This window comes from Sarcophilus harrisii, chromosome 4 (genome assembly GCF_902635505.1).
Source record: "Sarcophilus harrisii chromosome 4, mSarHar1.11, whole genome shotgun sequence".
NCBI lineage: Eukaryota > Metazoa > Chordata > Mammalia > Dasyuromorphia > Dasyuridae > Sarcophilus > Sarcophilus harrisii.
In genome coordinates this window covers 193,683,527-193,707,158 of record NC_045429.1, presented here as the reverse complement: position 1 = coordinate 193,707,158, position 23,632 = coordinate 193,683,527, and the positions used below count along the sequence as shown (strand labels likewise).

The 23,632-nt window shown below is 40.7% G+C and overlaps 1 protein-coding gene across 1 annotated transcript in view; it reads left to right on the top strand.

The window, feature by feature from the left end:
* Positions 1-1,527: 1,527 nt before the first annotated feature.
* NR2E1 (nuclear receptor subfamily 2 group E member 1) overlaps positions 1,528-23,632 on the top strand; it is a 28,353-nt gene continuing 6,248 nt past the window's right edge. Inside the window, exons 1-8 of the mRNA XM_003769337.2 lie at positions 1,528-1,970; positions 8,126-8,271; positions 12,468-12,555; positions 14,480-14,715; positions 16,389-16,535; positions 18,955-19,051; positions 19,437-19,586; positions 19,887-19,992. Coding sequence (XP_003769385.1) covers positions 1,946-1,970; positions 8,126-8,271; positions 12,468-12,555; positions 14,480-14,715; positions 16,389-16,535; positions 18,955-19,051; positions 19,437-19,586; positions 19,887-19,992 — 995 coding nt within the window. The 5' untranslated portion in view covers positions 1,528-1,945. The remainder of the gene's footprint in view (positions 1,971-8,125; positions 8,272-12,467; positions 12,556-14,479; positions 14,716-16,388; positions 16,536-18,954; positions 19,052-19,436; positions 19,587-19,886; positions 19,993-23,632) is intronic.

Below are 23,632 nucleotides of genomic sequence, written 5' to 3'. Positions count from 1 at the left end.
GAATAGCGGAGGGGACTGCCTAGAAAAGGCAGTGACTGGGAGTGAGGACCTACGCAGTGTTCCAGCCGAGAATTGCCTCAATCCTAGATGGGCAGAGTAGGTCGGAAAGCCGGGCTCAGAGGCACACCTGTTCTCCCTCCCGAAAAAGAAAAGAAAAGAAAGGAAAGGCAATGGATGCTTCGGTCCCTCTGGTTGAGATGGGCCTATCTTTGTTTTGGGAAAGAAGAAAGTACCTAAGTGAGAAGAGTAGGGAAGAAATCGGCACAAACACTAACGGCAGCAGCAGCAGCAGCACCACCCCAGTCCCAAACCTACAGCAAAAGAGAGAAACCAGGCGCTCTTCCCCTTCAGCTTCCCGCTTCCACCCTCCATCTTCCCTGTGTGCACCCATATCCTAGCCCAGGCCAGAAAACATCTCTGCAAGCCGCCAAAACTTCCCTCAGGTAGTTGCAAAATGAACAGTTACTCACCTCGGGTCAGATGCAAGTTTTACCCTCAACAGAAGGGACACAGGGCACAGAATGAACCAAGCTCACATGGGCCACGTCCAGATCGCGTTCACACACACAAACACACACACACGCACGCAAGCACGCATACACGCACACTCACACATACAGGTCTCAGTCGCAGCCCCGGAGGAGTGGGAAAAGAGCATTTTGAGGAAGCCCCTGTATCCCTTCCCCCTTGCCCATTCCCCAAGGGAAAAAAAATCATAATTCACTTTTATTACTGTGGAAGCACAAAACAAACGCTCACACGCATACACCCAAGTCACACTGCCATATAATGCACACACCCTGCAAATCCGCTCCCCGAGCGCTTGCATTTTCTATGGAAGCCGCTTGGAGGTTCATTAATATCATTAGCATTTAACCCCCTCCCCCTTCCTCGCCCCCTCCCAGCACACAGCTGACGTCAGACCCCGCCAGGAGTTGGGGGAAAAGCAGGGAAAAGCTAAGTGGGCAAGGGACGCCCTCTTCCCCTCCCTACTGCTGCTGTCAGAGCAGCTCTGGAGGTATTATAGGGAATCCAGCCCGGAGCTCCAGACACAAAGTCACAGTGCAATGAACTTCTGGAAACCTTTGCTGGTTGGTGCCATTCCCTTGTTGGAAGCTGAGGCGCTGCTTCCGCGGAAGCCTTCTCCCCCAGCCAGAATCTATCTCTCAGGCTTGGAGCCTATTTTGGGGCAACGCCGAGCCCAGCTGCTTCTGAAACTCGGACGTTGTGACTTGTCGTTGTTTGCTTAGAAGATCAAGCGGTCTGTATACATTTGCCCGTAGTCTACTTGTAGAAGGAAACTTAGACAGAGAGAGAGAGAGAGAGAGAGAGAGAGAGAGAGAGAGAGAGAGAGAGAAATTGAGAGAGAGAGAGAGAGAAATTGAGAGAGAGAGAGAGATTGTGAGAGAGAGAGAAATTGTAATAGAGATTGTAAGAGAGAGAGATTGTAAGAGAGAAAGAGAGAGAGAGAAATTGTAATAGAAATTGTAAGAGAGAGAGAGAGAGAGAGAGAGAGAAGGAGGAAGAGGAAGAGGAGGATTCCTCCGAATTCCCGAGGGAAAAAAATAATAATCTTTGTATCTGTGACTGTCCTTTAAGCCTCCTCCCTTCCCTTACTTCTTTCAGTCTGTTTTCCTGTCTATGTATCTATCCATGTATTTGTCCATACCAAGAAACATTCCTAGAAGCTGCATATTTGCTAGAGCCGGGAAGAAACTCGAGGATGCTTAAATTTCCACAGTGACACGAATTCTGACAGTCCAAGGGAAACACACACAGGCATACACACACATACACACACACACTCTCACACACACAACAATCAAAATCCACCTGTCACAGCGACAGAGGCTCACAGGCTGGAGAGAGGCATCCAAGAGAAGAGAGACCTACAGGCCGAGACTTGATCAGAGCCAACAAGCCCCTTCACTCCAGGACTGTCAGCATGAGCAAGCCCGCGGGATCAACAAGTGGGTACAATCGCCGTCCGGGTTCTTAGCGGGATTCCCCAATCCGGGAAGACCTAGGGGTGGGAAATGGGGGAGTGGGCAGCTAGTGTCGGGGAATCTTAGTATCCTGCCTAGCCCCTAGGAGGTACCAACTCTCCTTCTCTAGAAATGTACTTCTTGTTGGGTCTTGGCGTTTTTGAACTGGTTATTTGCAGAGATAGCTCGAGTCTTTTACAAAGAGAACTATTTTCGTTTCTTTAGTGCTTATTTTGGTGCCTGGGTTTTACAGCTTATTTGCAAGACAGCCGAAATCGCATCAGATCTGTCCCTAAGAATTGGGTGCTCCCTCTGCAGACACCTTTGTGGGCAGAAGAGCAGGGCAAATAAGTGCGGATGGGCGAGGGCGAAGGGGGTGGAGAACAAGATGTAGGGCTGACGCCAAAACTCCTTATTCTGCCTCTAACTACAAATTTGTGCAATCCCCTTCCACCGCTGCGCAGCCCAATAACAGACGTTTCAAACTCTGGACACTGCGAGCCCGAGAATCCCTTAAGCAGCTGCAAAAAGCGGATTTAAAATTCAATGCCTTGCACACCATTTCTAGTTCCTTCAAATAATCCTGCAAAGAGGGAAGCAGAAACGACTGAAAAGTCACACTCTCCTTAATCCTAAATCCGTGTACCTCATAACTGGGGAATTTAAAGTATGGCAAAGAGGGGCTCAAATCTATAATCCCGAAAGGGACTTTTGGCGAAGGTAAAATGGAGCTGGGGCTAATTATCGTATGTGTCTATTGCAAACACAAGCATATAGTAAGGGGGTGGGGGAAGGATGGTAGGTTCCCAATTCATCCTTCCCGATAGTGTGGTTCCTTTGACAATGGCTTTTCCCCTTCAAACTTCATTTGCTATTCTAGCTTTACATCCCAACTGGGCTGCTATCCTATAACTTCTCATGTACACTTTGTGTATATGTCCGGGGCGGGAGGGGGGGGGCGGGGGCAATGGCTGTATACGCATACCATATACAAACATCGTTTACGCATACCCGCTTTGGTCTGATTTTTACTTCGGTCCTTGTTACTATTTTCCTCCATCCACCTTTGGTCTTACCCGAGGTTTGCTGGAGTACAGGTATTTTCGGAAGCTGCAATCTAGCGGTTGCAACCATCTAGTCTCAACACTTCCTGCTCGAGGTTTTGTTGTTCTTGTTTTCTTCTGTTTTATTTAGTTGTGGGTCCTCTTCCCTTCGCACCCCTCTTCGCCACAGTATGTGTGGCGGGGGAGACTTAAGTTGTAGGCCAAAGAGAGCTGAGAACTCCCTGGTGATTGGCAGAAAGTCTCCTGCAGGTGGGAGTTTATCCTTTCTCTTCCCCCCCCCCCCAAAAAAAAAGAACTGGGTTGGAATTTTCTTTTATTGAGGTCAGAGGAACACTCCGAGCATGTGGTATTTGGGTTATTTTATATATACACACACACACATATATAGCAGCAGAGATGAAAAAGATATGTTTGGAGAGGAAGGAAAGAAGAAAAGGAAGGCAAGAAGGAAGGAAGGCAGGAAGGAAGAAAGAAAGAAGGAAAGAAAGAAGGAAAGAAAGAAGGAAAGAAAGAAGGAAAGAAAGAAGGAAGGAAGGAAGGAAGGAAGGAAGGAAGAAAGAAAGAAAGAAAGAAAGAAAGAAAGAAAGAAAGAAAGAAAGAAAGAAAGAAAGAAAGAAAGAAAGAAAGAAAGAAAGAAAGAAAGAAAGAAAAGAAAAGTAGGAGCTTTATTTATGAAGAAGTAAGGAACCGGGGTCAGAGGTAATGTAAAAAACTTGTTCTGTTTCTTGCAACTCATAGCAACAGTCTTTCGGGGGTCCTCATTTCCAGTCATTGTCCAAGTAATGCGGGGTTGATTTTTGTCACTTTTTGGTGATGGTAAATTGTTTCCCGAGATATTTTCGCACGAAAGAAGCAGAAAGTAATGCTTCTTACCCGCGTTATAGTCACTTTGGCTGAACCGCGAGCGTCCAAAAAGAGTGAAGCCAAAGGCGTCCGATTCCTGCCCTGCCCATGAGATACAGGGTCACAATCTCCCTTCTCTCTTTCCCGTCGTAAGAAGGAAACCAAACTACCCTTTCACTTCGGCAGGACAAGACGTTTGGCTGCTTTTTCCGAGACCGGGTTTTCTCGAGTCCAAAGCTGCCGGGCTGAGCCAGTTAAAAAAAAGAAAAGAAAAACAATGAAGGTTGTTTTTTTTTTCCCCGGATCCCCGCGCTAGTAGCGGCTATGTTCCAGGGGTGAGAGGAGTGGGGGGGAGGGAGAGGGAGAAGTGAAGAAAGGACTAAAGATTTTCGGAAGAAGCCACAGAGTGTAAATCTCTTAAACTTTCTCGGAGCTTCTAGTATTTAGCTTTTCTAAGATGGATTGTGCGAGGACGTCTGAGGTCAGGTCCAGAAGCCCGAGAGTAATTCGGACAGAGGTCACAAACTCTCGCGGCTCTTTATCTACTCTATTGCGTCTATCCTATCTGTCCAACCAAACAAAACTCAGAATTCATCTTTCGTTCTGCTTAGGGCCCATATAGAGCCCCGATCCCTGTTTTTCTTTTACTCAATCACCCAGCCCGTTCCAGAGTTCGGGGTACACTCTAGCTCCTCTCCTAAAAATGTAAGCCGAGAAATAGTATGAGTCCGAGCACAGTTAAAACAAAGCGGCGCCGGTTCTAGGGACTAAGTTGGTTGGATTCGGGGTGCCGGCAGAGTAGGGCTAGACCGATAGCCTGGGGAAGGGGCGGGAATAGGGCAAGGGGGACACGCCCGGCCTGCAGACCTCGCCTCGCTTGGCTTCTCTCCGTTGGAGTGTAGAGCTGTGTCAAATGTGATCCCTTCCTGGGTGGTAACAAGACCCCAGCCAGTCACCCCTCCAGCCCAGACTAACTTCTTTCAACAGCCTCTGATGGTAATTACAGTAATCGAAGCTGCCATATATCTTTAAGCAATTATAACACACAAAAAGCCCGAGGGGACCCCCTGGCGAGGGATGTTAAGAACGGTTTCCCCGGCCCCAATAAAATCCCACTTTCCTCACGTTGTACCTCGGCTGGCCAAATCAGAGGAGCTTTACAACAGGACCAGCCAGTTATCTCATGACCCCATGTCACCGTAACGTGGCTTGGTAGGGTTGTTTTTTGGTTGAGACTTTTTTTTTTTTTTTTGAGCAGATTTTCTCTGCCCAGGAATTTTTCTCATCCCCTCCTGTTCCCCAGGATTCTCGACTTCTCCTTTCCCAACCCCCTCTGCCTAGAGTAGTCTACTAGGGCTGTCTTTAATGAGTCAGAGCACCTACATCTAGAGTATGAGTGAGAGAAGTCCCTAGCAACTCAAATAAGACTGCTCCAGGAGGACAGACTTGGCTGAGGGAGCTAGAATCAGGACTGAGGGTGGAGAATCAGTCTGTTTCTCTTGGCTGAGTTACTCCCTTCGCTCCCTCATCTCCACAACTGAAGATCTATGAAAAAGTTTGGTTTTGTTCAGAAACCATGAATTTTCCCTTGAAGCTCGACAAAGGAAAAACAACCAGAGACAACAACTACAGCAGTAATAATAATAATAATAATAATAATATCGACCAGAAAAATTAGCAACGTCATCTAATGTGAAGCAGTTAACAGAAGGGACTGCAACAAGTCTTACAAACTTGAAGTACAAACTGAGCAACTGGATTGGAAATCTGTTCCCTTGCATTTACTAAAGTCATCTGGAAGCTGCAAAGAGAAGATAAGAAAAAGAACATCTACACCCATTCATTTCTAGTGTTCACAACTCCAAGTCGATTCAAAAAACAAATGCTGGGAACAATTCCATGCTAGAAACCGTTGGGTACTTGGGACTACAAAGACAAAAATAAGACTGTCCCTCTCAAGGAACTCCTTTCTTCTACTGAGAAGTTACAAAGTGTAAGCAAAGAAGTAAATACAGCAGTATAAAAAGTAAAAACAAAATTATTTTATGGAATGAATTATCCAGATAGACACACAAGGAAATTAAAATTGGTCCAAAGGGAGGAAGATTGACAGGGAAGCAGGTATGCAGACAGACAGTCCCTTCCTTTAGAGGCAAAGTCAAGTTATCTGATTTTTCCAAACTCAGTGGGTGACCTGGGAGATCCTCCTGCAGAGAGGGCCTGATGCCCAGGAAGCCAGAGCCAGGCAACAAGGAGTTTTCTTGGCTGCAATGACCCAGCACATGAAGAGAGGGGAGATGGCACTGTTGGCTGTACATTCTCACTGTCTTCCTTCCATCCACCCTCCAGTACCACTCTCACACCCCACCCCCAACTTCTCTCTGGCTTTGTATAAGCCTGTGGGCGCGGAAAATGTCTCAGTTGATGTGAAGATGGAGAGGAGACTGGGGTTGAAGTTGCAGGGGGGGGCGCGGTGGAAGAGAGAGAATTGAGTGCTTTCCCCTTTTGGCATTGTGTGATATCCGAATTCCCATGCTACCCTTTTTGACGGGTCACTGGTGACTCTATAGGCAGGTGGTAAGAAGGGTTTGTAATTACACAGTCCCAGGAACCATTCCTTGTTGCCCACCCTCCCCCTCCTCCCTTCTTCCCATTTCTGTCCCCGGACCTCCTACCTGCACCAGTCCCTTCTCCACCACTGACCTTGCACCCTTAGCAGGGAAAGCTGGCCTGGATGTGCCCAAAATGGTTAAGTATGGAAGAAAAGTTTACCCTACTCCAACAATTACACACACACATACATACATACACACGCACACGCACACACCACTAGCCTTTCTACTTCCCCTCCTCCCTCCGCTTTTCTTTTCTTTCCCCTCCCTCCTCCGCCCCAGTCCCCAACTTAATCCCCAGTCCTCTAGCTATGTTGTATATAGCAGCTGTCGAGTTTCATTTAGGGGAGAAGCTGGCAAGTTGTACTGATTGGGAGCAGTCAAATGGGTTTCAATGAGAAAATCATTAAGTTAACACTTTATCTAATGTCCTCATTGTCTTCGAGAAGGGAGGCTTTCTGAGACTTGATATTAGTCCCTGTGTACTCCATGGATCGGAAAGCTGGATTGTGGGCCCCCCTCCCGGCTCCGGAGTAGGGGAGGCTATTTTGTGCCTTATCCCCTCCCCAGTCCACTTCTTGGGTGCCTAGGCTTTTAATGGGAAAAGTAACTAATGGAAAACGGGAAGTAGAAGGTGGGAGAGAAGTCGAATCTGGTTGTGGGGTGTGTATATGTATGTGTGTGTGTGCTTGTGCGTGTGTGTTAAATCAGTGCCAGAGGGGCGCCGAGCACGAGAAACGGGAGTGAAATAATTTTTCAGTCAAATGTCAGTTTTTTTCCTTCCCAAGCCTGAAGACAGACAACCAAAGAATGCATCCACCTAAAAGAACCAGTCAGCTGAGGAACTAAGGCTTGAGGAGAAAGGAAAGCTACTTCCCTCAAGTTGGCACGGTTGGGGGGGGAGGGGAGAATTCATTTCAGATCCCTATTCTGGTAATTAATATTATTTTAAAGGCATTTATTAAAACGTTGGGAGGGGAAATTATTTCTAAGATTCATCAAACAAAAGTAAGGTGAAAGTTTCACAGCTATAGAGTATTTATTATTACTTTTACTACTAAGTATAACTATAGCAACAATGGGTCTGAGAGCTGGGACCTAGTCTCTATGGCGGGCTCCCAGAATGTTTCTTTTTCTTGACTGTTTTTAAATTTCAAGTTTGTCGCTTCTCTCCATCACTAACGGCTTCCCTGGATTCAATGGAGAAGCCCAGGCAGGCAGGCCAAACTTTTTGTCGGAGCAAAAAGGCGAAGGACATTTTTGCTGTTGCCTCTACTGCAACTGAGGCTGCCGCCGCGGAGCCCAGAACTGCAAGGCCCTTTTATTCCAAAATGAGCCTCGCCGATTGTAGAGGATTCAAATAAATGTAGCGGTGCATGAATAATGGTCATTGTAGAAAACTGACACTTGCTCAAGGGAGGGTGGGGGGAAAGGTTGGCTATAAAATAACTTCATTATTTGCATTTACCACAGCTCCAGTGCTAATCCCTTCTCAGGTCAGATTGCTTAGCCTCTCTCTCTCTCTCTCTCTCTCTCTCTCTTTCTCGCTCTCTCTCTCTCTCTTCATTCGTTTCTCTTTTCCACTACTCCTTTCTTTCGGTTTTCCGCCTTCTGATTTCAGGTCGCATTTTAGACATCCCGTGTAAAGTGTGTGGGGATCGCAGCTCTGGAAAGCACTATGGAGTATATGCTTGTGATGGATGCTCGGGGTTTTTCAAACGGAGTATCAGGAGGAATCGGACGTATGTCTGCAAATCTGGAAACCAGGTACCAGTCGTTTTGTCTCCTCTTTTCAAGGTATCACTCTCTCTTTCGCCTCCTCATCCTTCTCGTCAATGTTTCTCCTTCGATCTGCTAAAGAGTGCACACATGGTTCTTCTATTTGGGATCTTTTCCTGCTTTTTTTTTTTTTAAACCGTTCATCTCCTGGTCTTCATAGGCTCCAAGCCTCCACCTGATGAACGTAGATAAAAAGCATAGTGAGAGAGAAAGGGACGTGGAAAGAGGAATAGATTTTTCCCCCCCCCCCAAAAAAAAAAAAAAAAAAAAACCAAGACGAACATAGATTGAAATGTTTTCAACCTGGAGGAATGATTTTTAACAAGTGGTAAGTCACAGGCAAAGTGCTTGGAAAGTAGATTACAGTTTCGAACCCAGAACAGGCTCTTAGTTTCTTTAAATCAAATACCTAGAGAAAAGTCTTCAGATTTCCATCCTTCCCCGGAAGCCCTTCTTCATTCTCAGTAACATGTATGGATCCTTACGCAAATCTGGTGTTTTAGAAGTGACCTGTGCCTTAGGGAAATTCCGGAGAGCTTTTTTCTCCCTCTAAACTCTTGTTCTGTTCTCTCCCAGTTAAAGAGAAACCTTTAGAGGGTATCATCCTAATAATGATACCAATCAAAAGTCAGGAGCATTCGAGATTGAGAGAGTCAAATTTCATTTGTAAATGTAGCTTTAATGGAAGCAAATTCCAGAATATTGTATAGAATATTAGGGTCGGATAAATGATAAGGCAAATGAGAACAAAGCAATCTCTTTCAGTTCCCAGGCCCAGAGTGGGTTTTCCTCTTCCCATCCTATGCATCATAATCTGGACTGGTGTCAGAGATCATATTTAAAGATGGCTTTAAAAGGTTTTTGAAGGCTTGAGGAAATTGTAGCTGGCATATTCCTGCAGAATTCAGCAATCACCAATGGGACTAACTGAATTCTGGCATAGGAAGTTGGGGAGACCAACCAAGAGCCAAACCAGGGCAGTATGAGAATTTCAGAAGAGCCTCCTGAAAGGAAAAACAGGTGCCTCTATCAATAGAAAAGAGATGCCCAGGTTTTTAATAGGCTTAGCTTTTTCTTTTCATATCAGCCTTATGGTCACAGAATCTCCCCTCTCATCAGCCACTGAATCATAAATGCTCATTTTAGTGAAGATAGAGCTCTAGCTAAGTGCTTATGGTGTTAATATGGCAAGAAACAACTAGCAGCCTTCATCATACTACTGAGGGAATGATCAAAGCTATGGAGGTAGCTGTTGCTTTACAAAATTGTGGAAACCCACTATATACATACATACATACATACATACATATGCATACATGCATGCACACATAAAATATTTAAATATATACACAGAAATTACATTATTGTTACTAAGTTGCTTTGATTTCTATCTTGGGCTATATCTCTACTTATGGACTAATTTGATAGAATTACATTTTTAAAGTCATATGAATATAGCAAAATTTGAAGGAATAATTTAGTTTGATCAAAATTTTCATTTTGTGATTGATCATTTCGTTCCTTTGTTTGAAAATCACAGCTATGTATCTATTAGGTACTTTAGTATCTCCATACTTGGACAATTAGGTGATTCAGTGAATAAAATACTTTCCCTGGACTCAGGAAGACCCGAGTTCAAATTTGACCACTGACGCATACTAGCTGTGTGACCTTGAGCAAGTCACTTAACCCTGTGTTTGCCTCAGTTTGCTCATTTATAAAATGAACCAGAGGAGGAAATGGCATCCCACTCCAGTATCTATGCCAAGAAAACTCCAAATGGGGTCACAAATATTCAGGCAGGCAGGACTGAACAACAAATAAATACACACACACACACATACACACTACTTCTTGGAATGTGGGGGAAATTATTACACTCACAAGATGAGAACACTATTAGAATCATAAGATTACAGTTTTAGATATGAAAGGCACCTCTGAAGTAATCTAGCCAACACTCCTTAGTACAGAAAAGTTAAGGAAACTGAGATTAATTGACTCATCCAAGTTTACTTGTAGTAAGTGACTAACCCAGATCTTTTGACTCCAGACAACTTTTAAAAAGTTGCCTTTTTCATGCTGCCTTTTTCAGTTAATTTTATTTATTGAGATACAGTATGAATACACCAACGGACAGAATTGGAGAATTCAAAATATGAGAAATGTTCTTTTAAACATCAGGAAAGTAGCCAACTCAAGATATATTGATGACACTAGCATTTGTAAATGAGCAACAGTGGACCTTAGCTTACCTGCTCTTTCCTGACTTTGCTGACCAAATACATAAATTGATCTAGTCAGATACCTTTGTTCCAGGCTTTTGATAGTGATGTACATTTAATCCAGCTAGATGCACATACACAGTAATGAAGGCCTTTAGTTAGCGTTAACATGTTTGTCAAAAGAGTGAGATGACACTCTTAATTAAATGTTAACATACTTTAAATTTTTTTGGAAATCTTTGAAAAGAGTTGCTGTCAGGGAAGATGTGCTGTAGAATTGTTCTAGCAACTCCTTCTCCCCCCAAAAAAATTCATCTTTCATTTTTCTCAATTTAGAACCAAGACATCAATAATTTGAAATTATCATAAATTCTTTATGCCTTTCTTAGGACTTCAAAGGAGGCTTCTCTTTATCTACACAGTAAATATATGGATACTACACTGATCTAATTGTATATCCTAGATAGTGCCCTTTCTTCCCCAAAGAGAATAATCAGGAAAAGAACTGCTCTGAACATTTAACTCCAAGTTTCCTTTATATGAATTTATCTGACCTTACAAAGCAAAATAAAAGTGTATCTTTATTCCACTTTTTTTTACCATTCATATAAAAGTACTTCCATGAATAAAAAGAGAGGAAGTTCACCTTTGGTGAATAAAGGTTCGTCGTGCAATCAGAAAAACCTAGATAAAATATTAGCTCTGTGAACTCTCTAAATATTAGCTCTGCAACTCTTTAAGATTCTGTTACAGATAAATTTCCATTAGTGGAGGCAGTTTTCACACTTCAATAACATCCTAGGTCCAGATCAAAAATAAAATAAACACAGAACACAGAGACTGAACTAACTTTTTAAAGTCAGTATTTGTAGCCTATTGATCTCAATACATGTTATTTCCTTCCCAAAATTATACTGTATGCTATAGTTTGGGGATTTCAGTTCTTCCCTTTTCACCCCTTTTCACCACTCATTATGGGTTTCCTTGTCCTCTGGTTTCTTTAACCTTAAATTTGCTTCTCTCCTGTACCATTTTTGTCCCCAAATCAATGTATATTTTCATAACTCTTGACTTAGTCCAATCTTCAGGAAAGCCAGTAAAAATGTTGAACCATAGAATCAATTTAGGAAATTAAGAAAAAACTGAGCCCATAGGGTATCTATCAGTGGAACCTGAAAGGAAAGCCTGACTGGTGAAAAACAGAGTAAGAAGCAGACCATAGAGATAGAAAGAAAAAGGAGAGAAGGAGAAAGAGAGGTGGGGAGTGGGAGAGGAAGAGAGCTCAGAGATCTGCCCCTATCTGGAGTAGTGATGGAAGCCTTTCCAATATGAGGTGGGGATGAGGATGGGGCATAGGAGAGAAAAGAAGCCCTGAAGGTAGCTGCTGTCTTTGGTGCTGAATAGACCTCACCAACCTCTTTGTCTGAAGTTCTCTATTTGAAAATACCTCTCAAAAACTTAGTAGTTCCAACTTGACTCAAACTCCAGGTGGCTGATCAGCTCATTATTCTTCCTTCTATTATCACTTCCTCTTTCTCCTTTTCATTTGGTCATTTACCCCGGGATTCTTTACTTGCTTGACTGAGGCAACCAGTACTCACAACACCAAAGGACTTTTTCAAGCGCAGAGAAGCAAACTCAGGTCAGGAGCCCAGCTATTTAGTGCCTTTCTAACACGCAAAAGGAATTATCTCAAATTGAGAAGCCCAACCTGGATTTTTTAAAGCCTTCAGGATAAAAAACTTCTACTTTCTGGGAGTTTCAAAGGCAAAAGCAATAAAGTCAAAGATGAAAATCAAGTAAATAGGACAGCACATTGTCCTTCTTGTCTTCTGCAACCTCCTCTTATGTGTTAATTTGTTTATTTTCCTTGATTCTGCCCTGCTGTATCTTCCTTCCATGAACAAAAAGCATCCCTCTCCCCTTCTCTGTAAACTCTTATTTCCCTTTCTGTTTCAGGGTGGCTGCCCAGTGGATAAGACGCACAGAAACCAATGCAGAGCTTGTCGCTTGAAGAAGTGTTTGGAAGTCAACATGAACAAAGATGGTAATCAGTACATTCCTTTATTCTTCTAATGTTGATTGAGTAGTAAGTAAATTATATGTACAGAAAATACATTGCATTCATATGCATGTAAATCATCTTCCCCAAACACTTCTAGCAGATGCCTGGGAAGTTGTCCCAGTGTTTCAGCCAAAATCTCTCCCTTGACCTGATCAGTGTCAGTCCACTTAGAGTTCCCCCTTGTAGAGGGTACCATTCTAGTAGGGAGCAGTGTGGGCACTGAAATCTTAAGACCTGCCTCTGCCAGATTATTAGTTCTGTGATCCTGGGAAGGTCAGCTATACTCTCCCAACCTCAACTTCTTCATCTATTAAAAGTGAGAATTGGCCAGAGTTGGAAGGAGTCCTAGAAATCTCTTCCAAGTTATGTCACTCTGAACTACTAGACCTGATTCCCACTCTCAGGATGAGAGTCAGGGGATCATTACATTTATTGCTGAAATAAGGAGAGGAGAGACTGCTTTTAAAACACTGGGGTGGACATTTCCTGGCATCTGTGGAAGGAAGGACAATGATGCCAGCCTCCTTTCCTAATCCCTCTTTTTCACCTCTTTCCAGAGTCATTTCTCTTTGCCTCCCCTTTGAAACCCAACCTCTAAGCCTATTAGACATCCCTGGCACCCATTACTTCTTCATCCTAGTGAACCTGGAGGAGGGAGAACGGAATTTGTGAGACTTTTATGAGAGAAGATAAGAATACAGAAGAAAAAGGCTTTTTAGCAACAAAGGAGTGCTCTCCAAGGTTACTTCACAAGAGAGAGTTCTGCATCCTCTACAGATATGAAGAGGAAAGAATGCCTTTGGGAGGCAGGGGAGCATCTCCTATAGGTCCCCCTTTCTCTGTGCTTCCGAGGAAAGCCTCTTTGTAGCACTAGGAGAAAGAACTAGCGACTGGGGTTCTGCAGGGAGCCGGGAGAATACACACACACACACACACACACACGCTACAATTCCGAACAGTTTTGGAAATGCCTGGCTGGAGGCTGCTGCTGCTCAGGCTGAGGTGTCAGTGTTAGGGACCAGGGTCAAGCTTGGGGAGAATTTGGATTTTGGGACCAGAGCCAGGGACCGCAGCTCCCCAGCATCTAGTTGCCAGTTCAGGAAGCTCGCTTGCTCTCTCTGCAGCGGGGGAAAAAAGCAGGAGCGAAAAACCTGTTGAACTTCTGTATTGACAAGTTGTCAAGCTCCGCGGGCGGGAGATTGCCCCTGAATTAATTTGTTTGTTTAAACTGTTTGCGGTAATTGTCAGATCTCTCTCCTGCTGTTTGCCTGCCTGCCTCCCTTCCCGCACACTCTTCCGAGGCTAGCTCTCTTTCCCATCACATTTTCCCCACCACTCCCCAGGCCGCTGGCACCTTTCCCTCTCGAAGCCTTGAAGGCAGAAAGTCACTTCCTCCCGGGGGCTTCGCATTGGTAAGGGGTTCAGAACCTGTTCGTGTGCAGTTGCTGCCGGTAGGATTCAGGCTGCTTTTTGAAATGGGAGGCCTAAACGCCTCTGAACTAGGGAACCTAAAATCGCTGTCTGATAAATGACAAGGTACTCCTCAGAACTCTGCAGTCAGCCCTCCTCTCTCGGTCCCTCTCTCGGAGCAGATTGTGAGCAGGTGACAGAGACACCCGATGCCTTGCGGGCAAAGTTGTCTCCAGTTTCCAAATATAGTCCCCAGATACTGAGGATATCCTCTCTCTCGTCCAGGATCCCTGTGGCAGTTTTGGGGGCTTGGAACCTGGGGTCTTTCCAGATGAGCCCAAGGCCACACAGTTTTTTAAGGAAGGAAACAAGATTCAAAACCGCATCTTCTGATTCTAAACCCAGAATGAGGCTGATAAACTGAGGCTGGAGTCCTTGGGTTACCAGACTTGTTAGACTCAAGCTCAGCCTTGTCACTGTCTGTCTCTTCCTGCAGCTGTGCAACATGAGCGAGGACCCAGGACATCTACTATCCGCAAGCAAGTGGCCCTGTATTTCCGCGGCCACAAGGAGGAGAACGGCGCAGCCCCTCACTTCCCTTCCGCAGCTCTGCCTGCCCCAGCTTTCTTCACAGCAGTCACGCAATTGGAGCAACATAACCTGGAGCTGGCGGCGGTGTCCGGTACCCCAGAGAGGCAAACGTTGGTGGGGCTGGCCCAGCCCACACCCAAGGTCAGTGACCCATTCTAACCCATGAAAAATAGGAATCAGAGTGTCAAAGATTCGTTGTCTCTAGATTGTTGGTGACAAGGAGATTGAGAAAGAAAATAAAGTTAGGTCTTTTTCTATTCCCCTTCGATTTAGAAGTGGGAAATATTTCCTTAAATGGTAGTATTCATCATAGAAATTGTCTTCCTTTAGCTGGGGAGGAGGGAAAAGGGGACAGGGATCCGACTTTCTTTGCTGTTAACAATTTCCTCAACCCTGTTAAAATTTTGGTTCCTTGTACATCGGTTGAACAGCAGTGTGAGGGAAAATGACCTCCAAATTGGAATTTAAAAGGTTATTGACATAGGACCTCAAAATTAAATGCGATTTAATTAGATTCAAGAAGCAGCCATTGAGTACGAAAGGTACTGTCCAGGGTTCTGGTACTTAGAAGACAAAAGTCAAAACAATTCCTGCCTCCAAGGAGTTTACCATCTACTGGAATTAGAGCAACTATTAATTTTTTATCTCGTAAATCTAATGTTAAGTCTAGAAACTGAAAGGGAGTTGCTCATTAACCGGTGAGAAAAAGTTAAATTCTATACTACCATTAAAGAGAGGAAACACAAATGCAAACCCATATTGCTTTGGCTCCTTCCCGACACTCCCCTCAGTCTCTTCCAAACTGCTTGGATTTATTCCAGTGTTAATCCTCTAGGATAAAAAGGAGCATAACATTTATCACCAATTTAGAATGCTGCCATCTAGAGACTGTATTTATAACCCCTCAGAGGAAAGCCTCATTTAGACACCTCAGGATTTCTCTGAAAGTAGAACCACAACTGTACGGAGTCCTACACTGTCAGAGTTCACACACACACACACACACACACACACACACACACAGAGCCTAGAAAGCAAAACACCTGTGCACCAGTACACGCACACATGCATACACAATATTTAATTTTTTTCCTTACCCCTTGATGCGTATAATAAGCATGGGAAAGTGCTGCTATGAATATGTTGTCAGTTGTGAATGAGAATGCTCTATGAATGATTAAAATGTCTAATTGAAATATTTCCATAATATACTAATCCTTTCTAAAAATATTCATATGCATATTTGTGTTTTGGATGCCTATTAATTTATACTTTTTCATGTCTATTTTTATTTACACAAATACAAGCTGCTCTTGTCTAAATTGGGAGCCAGGCCTGCCACTTGGCTCAGCCCTGTGTAAATTTGCTGGGAAGGATAAAGAAAGACTGAGAGATTCATAGACTATTCACTCTGGAAGAGACCTTAGCAATCATTTAGGCCAACATTTTCATTTTGCAAATGAGAAAACCACCTCCCAGAGAAGGGAAGTGATTCAGCCAACATCCACCTCTCCCAAGTGAATTCAATCATTCAAATAAGAACTTTTAATTGATCCCTCTTCCAAAGGGATCAAAAAAGTTGGTGCAGAGTATGGCTTCTCCTACAAGTGACAGTTCTCAAACTATGCGTAGATATTTTAATTACAAAAGTATACAAAACTTAAATGTTTCCTTTTTTCTTAAGAGTATCCTTTTCCTAGGAATTTTTGATTTTTATTAAAAATAATAAAAGATTGATTTCCTTTTAAAATGCTGTGATTTTCTCACTCTGCCCCCTATTAATCTAGACTTCCTTCTTTCTTCTTCCTTTCCAGTATCCTCATGAGGTTAATGGAGCCCCCATGTATCTCTATGAAGTGGCCACTGAGTCTGTATGTGAATCAGCAGCCAGACTCCTTTTCATGAGCATTAAATGGGCCAAGAGTGTTCCAGCCTTCTCCACTCTGTCCTTGCAAGATCAGGTAGGCCTGAGTGTGCTTTCAGATCCTTAGGCAATACAAATAATAGGAGAGAGAACACGAGAAGAATAAGAGTAATACTCCCAGTTTCATGAAGCTGAAAGGGATCTGTGGATGTCATCTATAACAACTCCTTGTTATCAATCAAGTATGTGTCTCAGTCTTAAATACTTAGCTGGCTAAACAGCCACTGATAACAAAGTATTTTGTGATGCCTCAAAAACATAATCATGAAGTCAATTCAACAAACATTTGTTAAGCATGGTGAGGTGCAATGACAAAGTGGTTGGGAGCCTGACTTTGGAATCAAGAACTGGGTTCAAATCTCACCTCTGAAACATAGTAGCTTGACCATTATTGATTCATTTTACTTCTTAGTTCTCAGCAACTCTCAAAAACTGTAAATTACAGAAAAATTACTGAGCTACATCTCAGGATAATCCATACTAGAAGTTCTGTACATCAATAATTATGAATCCAGACTCAAAAAGAAAATGTGCATAGTTTTGTGCTATGTCCTGATGATATACAATCACATTGAGGAAACTAGTAAAATAAAAATCATTTAGGAAACTCAGTAAATTGGAAGAAGAAAGGCTCCTTTTTCAGAGGTTGCCTTTTCCCCTAATATTTCCACCAGTTACAATGTTTCTTTACTTCAGGAAAGTAGAATGAAGCTTATTAAGAAATAAATGTATAAGAAAATGTGATTTTTTTCTTGTCAGTGGAATTTTGAAATATTGTCATGCATATTTTAAAATTTTTGAAACATTTGTGGAAAATTGGGAAAGAGGAAAACAAGAAATAGGAACCCAAAGTGTATTACAAATATTATAGAGATGAGTTCATTTAATTCTTAATTTTTAAAAAATAAATCCCTAAAAACAAATATTTCTCACAATCCTAGTCACAAAAGATTTTTTAAACAGATGATATTGTACCTAAAATTTTATCATGTTCACAAAGAAAATAATTTGTATTCATCTTATTTAAAGTAATTCCTTCTAGAATCATTTTGACAGTAAATGAATCTACTATGAAGACATTGCAGTCTGGATTGTTTTCTGAAGAATTGGCTGTGGTATATGCATTCAGAGGGACTAGTGGCAATATCTACTCAAAACTATTAAGTGATTATACAAGCAAGAGATAAAAATCCTTTAAAAATAATAATAATAATTTAAAGATCCCATTTTGCCTAATTAGGTTATACTAGATCTCCCAAATATAAAATGCATTTTTTTTTTTACTGAGACACACATTAACACATTCAAAACACTTGCTTTTTCTGAATAAGGTCTATTTGTATCACTTATCAAGAATAGGCAAATTTGGGTATTTCCCCCCAAAAAAATTTTTTTTCAATTCATTTTCTTGTACCTTATGCAATAAATTTGATAGAGCATTACTTTTTTAAAGATTAGAACTACATATGATTCATTGAAAGTATTTTAATAAATATTTAGTGAACCAGCTCTTGAGACGTATTTAGCTTATTTTAAAAAACAACAACCTTAAAATGAGCTACTTTTGCTCATTTTGGAAGACAAACAATTTTAAAATGTTCATCAGCTATCTTTACTGATTTACTTAACATTAGATCCATTTTCAAAATTCCCATCTTTGTGTCATTTTTAAATTCTTCCAAATAAATGTCTAGAGGCTGTGGGAAGCCAAACATAAATTGGTTCTCTTTTCAGCCTTCAGAAGAAAACTGTACAATAACAAATCAAAGCAGGAAAGGGAGCAAAAAATGGTAATTTAAAGACAACCAAATTTTGGTTTCAAGTTGTCAATATCACTTCACATAAAAATTAATGCAATCTGTTCCTTTATGCTGATCTGAGAAATCAGGCAACCAACAAAGAGTTAAATGTGGAAACCCTGATTAACTTAATTGTATCACTATTTTTCCTCTCCTAATGCTTGTCTTTGATAAGTACTGTGGCTATTATCCCTCACATACATACTGTTCCTTGATCTTCTCATTCTCCAGTTCTTCTTTGGCATAAGAGTTAGACAGAAATTCAGCAGTCCAGTCAGTAATCCTTGAGAATTTGAGCATTAATATTCCAGAGGGGTCACTTTAAATGGCATTCCAGTATGCTACAGTTTGCCATTTCATAGAGCACTAATTTCATGAGTAATTCCTGAGTTTGGCTGTAATAAAAAGACAAGAAAAGGAAAGCAGACCTTTTCCTGGGAGAAGCAAACTTTGGGGAAAATAGACTCTGAAGTGCATATTATTTTATCTATAGGCACCTTGTGGAAAAGAGAAAAGAGAAAGCTAAAATATTCAGAAGAAATTACCAAGACAGGCATTTAAAACAATTTTTTTAAATAATGGAAATTTACATATTGAGATTGTTTATAAATTTATAAATTATACACTATATTCTATTATACATCTATTGTATGACAGCTGATGCTTTTGGAAGATGCTTGGAGAGAACTGTTTGTTCTAGGAATAGCACAATGGGCCATTCCAGTTGATGCTAACACTCTACTGGCTGTATCTGGTAAGAACTGCACAATTTAATGACTTTGTTGTAGAAATTACCATAAAAATACATTACTGAAAAAAGAACAACATGTAAAGAATAACAAATTCCTACTGAACAATAGAGTATACCTGTCATTTATAAATCTATATTTAAATGCAAATAATGTTGTTTTGTTGTATTCATGACTGCTTGCATTGTTATTTAAATGCAAATTACTGTGTTTGTTATCATCCCAGAGAAGATTTTATATTAACTTCCATACAATATAGTCAGTCTACTTGGAATCAGAGATCTCAGTGACAATTGAATAGATATTTATATGCAGAATTTTGTCAAAAATCAATATGAAATCATGAAAATGCCCTAATATTAGGACATTTATTTCACATTTCCATTCTAGGCATGAATGGTGAAAACACAGATTCCCAGAAGCTGAGTAAGATCATCTCTGAAATCCAGGCTTTGCAGGAGGTAGTGGCCAGATTCAGACAACTTCGGCTGGACGCAACTGAATTTGCCTGTCTCAAATGCATTGTCACTTTCAAAGCTGGTAAGCAAATGTGAATCCCTTCTTCTTTTTCTTCTTCCTCTTCATTATTCCCTTCCCCTATCTCGACAGCTTCCACCCCCCATCCCCGTCCCTGCCCAAACCTGCCCCTTCATGATAACCGCCACTTCAGAGTCAGAAAGAGCCTCATAAAATGGAGCTGATCTTTCGGACCCTTTGACTCCATTTTAGAGAGCCACGGTCTTCTTTCATGCTGGACCAGCTTTGCATTTCATCGCTGCTTTATACCGTTGCACCCACCTGGAGGTCAACTGACCGACTGGTTCCTGATCTCTTTTCTAGTACCTACACACAGTGGTTCTGAACTGAGAAGTTTCCGGAATGCCGCAGCCATTGCAGCACTTCAAGACGAAGCACAGCTAACACTTAACAGTTATATCCACACCAGGTGAACCTTATTTGTTTAATGATTAAAAATAACAAGAACAGTATCCGCCATGCAGATAAGCTATTTTACATGGGGTATAGTTTACAAAGTGTTTTCTCTGAACAGCCTCTCATTTGCTTTGAGCACGTACCTAAAAAGAATGCTAAATTTTAGATTTGAAAGGAACTTGAGATTTTTTAAAATCAGTCAACCAACAAAGCATCTTAAACACCTCGTAGTGCCAGACTGAAGGTCTGGTGATAGGAACACAGAGACAAAAATAAAATTGTGCCTGCCCTCAAGGAGCTTACATTCTAATGAAGGAAATAATATGTTTGATTATAAATATATACAAATTATTTACCAATTAATGGGGAGGAGCACTGACTATTGGAAGTATTTATCAATTGGTCCCTGTTCCTTAGACTCAGAGGTGTGAAGTAACTGGCTTAAACCCATATAAATAGAAAGGTTCTGAACTACTCTTCCCTTCCCACCACAGAAAATTACTTTTGTGAAGGAACATCAAGCTATATGTATATCTCCCCAGAAAATCCAATTCAGCCAATTAGGGGAATTAACCCCTTATCCAGTGAGTTCAGTAAAAAGAGCACTAATAACAGATCAATTAGTCCAACTGATATTTGTGCCCAGACTCAGGCAGAGTGAAAAGGTCAAAGATGATGACCAAAATCTGTTGTGGACAATGACTTCTTAAGTGGGATTAGATAATCCCAAAGAAATGAAGGTTTCTTTATGGGGATGCTGACTAGCTGCCCTTGGAAAAAAATGGACTACCACACTAGTGATTCATTCATTTGGGGCTTCTTTAAACACCTGACTAGTAAGACCTCTGTGATTGGCTCCATCTCTGATTGCGAAGGCAGCCAGAATGGGTTGTCATCTATGAAGAGATGCTAATGCTTTCACACTATTTCTGGCAATGGGAAGTTCCATTCCAGGGAAACCTTGGTAGAAAACATAGCAGATTAGAGTATGGAAAATTTATAATCTATAATTTATTCTAGATCCTAGGAATTAGCTTTATAATGGCATTTCTATTTATTTGCCAAAAAAAAAAAAAATAGAAGGCAGGGCTTTCTATCCTATGACTCTGTGGATTATTATTAGCCTCCATCATTGTTTCAAGACATAACCCTCCCTAGTAGAATGGGAAACCTTACATTCCTCTAAAATAGGGGTTCTTAACCTACAGTCTATGAATTTTTTTCAAAATTTTGATAATTATCTTTCAATATAATCAGTTTCCTATGTATTTTATTACTACATTTAACAACATTATTCTGAGAAGTCCATAAATGTTGCCTGATCACAAAAGAAGTCTATGACAGTTGAAGGTTCTTGTTCTATAACTTTTGCAAATAGTATACTTGGCTTCCTTAGCCAATCACTCACCATTAAATAGCAATATTTTTCTACTTATGCATGATACCTTTTGGGTGTCAGAAAGATGGTATTTTTTAAAAAATATGTACATCTATCAATCAATAAACATTTCTTAAATGCCTATTGTGTGCCAGGCATTGTGTTAGACTCTGGGGATCCAAAAAGAGGCAAAAGACTATCCCTGACCTCAAGGAGTTTGTAATCTAATGAAAATACTTTGCAAACCTTAAAGCACTGTATAAATATTATCTATTTTTATACCTTAAAATGAGCATTTGTTTTGAAATGGTTCCATTGTATTTTTTTTAATTAATCCAAGTCAAGTTCTAATAATCCAAGTATGTGGGCAATTTATTCTAGCTATAAGAATTACAAATAAAATATACAATAGTGATGGGGAAAGACACCAGGCCAGAATAGTGGGCATGGGATCTAGAGAAGACGGAAAATAGTATATATATGGATTATAAAAGCCCTCAAAAAATAGTCATGTTTTTCATCAATGTTTCCATTTTTTCCTTACTTCTTTGTTTTTTACATCTTTTACTTTCAAAATGCAGAATGGCAGTGCATAGTGGGCAGTATTGATTGATATTTTGATAAATTTTGTTAAGTGAATTCTGATGAATGATAATTGTGATAGATTAGATTAGATTAATATAGATTAGTTATGATAACATAATGATTTGAGTTCATATCACAGTACATTTAGAGATGAAGAGAATTTAGAGATCAAAATTAACTAACTTCTTGCTTCAACACTGTTTTGCATGGCATTTCCAAAGCATCTTTTGCTCAAAGATTTTAAAATTCTTGAGAAGTATGGTTTAGCCAAGAAACATAATTTTCAGGTATAGAATTTCCTGCTTTTATTCTTTTTTCAGTTGGAGATGGGTTTATTAAAAGCAAAAGTTTTATCTTTGCTTGCTTTTTACTTAATGGCAGAATCAAAGAAAAGCCTCGATTGTTCTGGTTTCTGGTTCTCTATATTGATCTTAAAGAGAAGAACTAAATATGAGAACTAATTTGGAAAACTTCAAAGGAGTTACCACCCTCACAACCAATCCCAAGAAATACAAATTCAGTTTATTACTCTCTAACTCTCTAGATATGACCAAATCTCTAAAGAGTCAGAATAAGACTACAGGCCAAGTCAATATTTTTGTTTTGACTGACATAATGTCTCCTAGGGACTCTTCATTTCTCTTATTAAATTCCTTTTTTTTTTTTTTTGTGGGAGGCTACTATATACTCTGAGAATTATATGAGTTGTTATACTCTTGTATGGTATTTTCCCTCAAAATTAAAAAGGTGTTATTTTTTTTTTTAATTAAGGGCCGGACAGATTTTAAATCCATTTTTAGTCAGTTAACCACAAACCAGCTTTCTTTTAGAACTGATATTTGGTTTGAGTAGTAATCTTAGAAAACAATACATTGTGGTTTCTACAAAGAACCTCAAGTTGAGTCAGATGTTCACAAACTGAAAAGTGTGGAAGATATGACTTCATATAAAATTAATGATAAGGTTAAAAAAAACAACAGAATAAAGTGTTTGTGGAAAGGCAATTGCCAAACTTTGATCCACCAATGCAAGGGAATAATTATTATTGTTTAGTTGTTTTTCAGTCATGTCCAACTCTTCATGGACTCCATTTGGCCTTTTCTTAGCAAAATACTGGAAGGGTTTGCTATTTCCTTCTCCAGCTCATTTTGCAAATGAGAAAACTGAGGCAGACAGGATTAAGTGACTTATTCAGGATGACACAGTGTTTGAGATCAAATTTGAACTCAGGAAGAATGATGATCTTCCTGACTCCAGCCTGGCAATCCATCCACTGCACTCACTACCCAGCTCCACTAAATAATAATTATTACCACCAAAATAAATTGTTACATTTATGAAGTGATTTAAGCTTTACAAAGTACTTCCCTCACAGCACATATGCTAAGTATATAATATAAATATTATCACCCTTTGGGCCAGATAAGAAAACCAAAACTCAGAGAGATAAAATTATTTTTATGAGCAGCTTACCAATATTTATGAGGCATCTAGTATTTGTTTGATCTTCTCCTAGGGATCATAGATCTACTAAAAATGAAACAATCTCCATTCCCAAGGAGCCTAAAGTTTATTAGGAGAGACCACATATAAACATACATGTAAATATAAAATAAATGCAAAATCAATATATTAGCTAAATTCAAAGTAATTAGGGAAGATTAGAAAGCATTAGAAGTTGGTAAGAAAG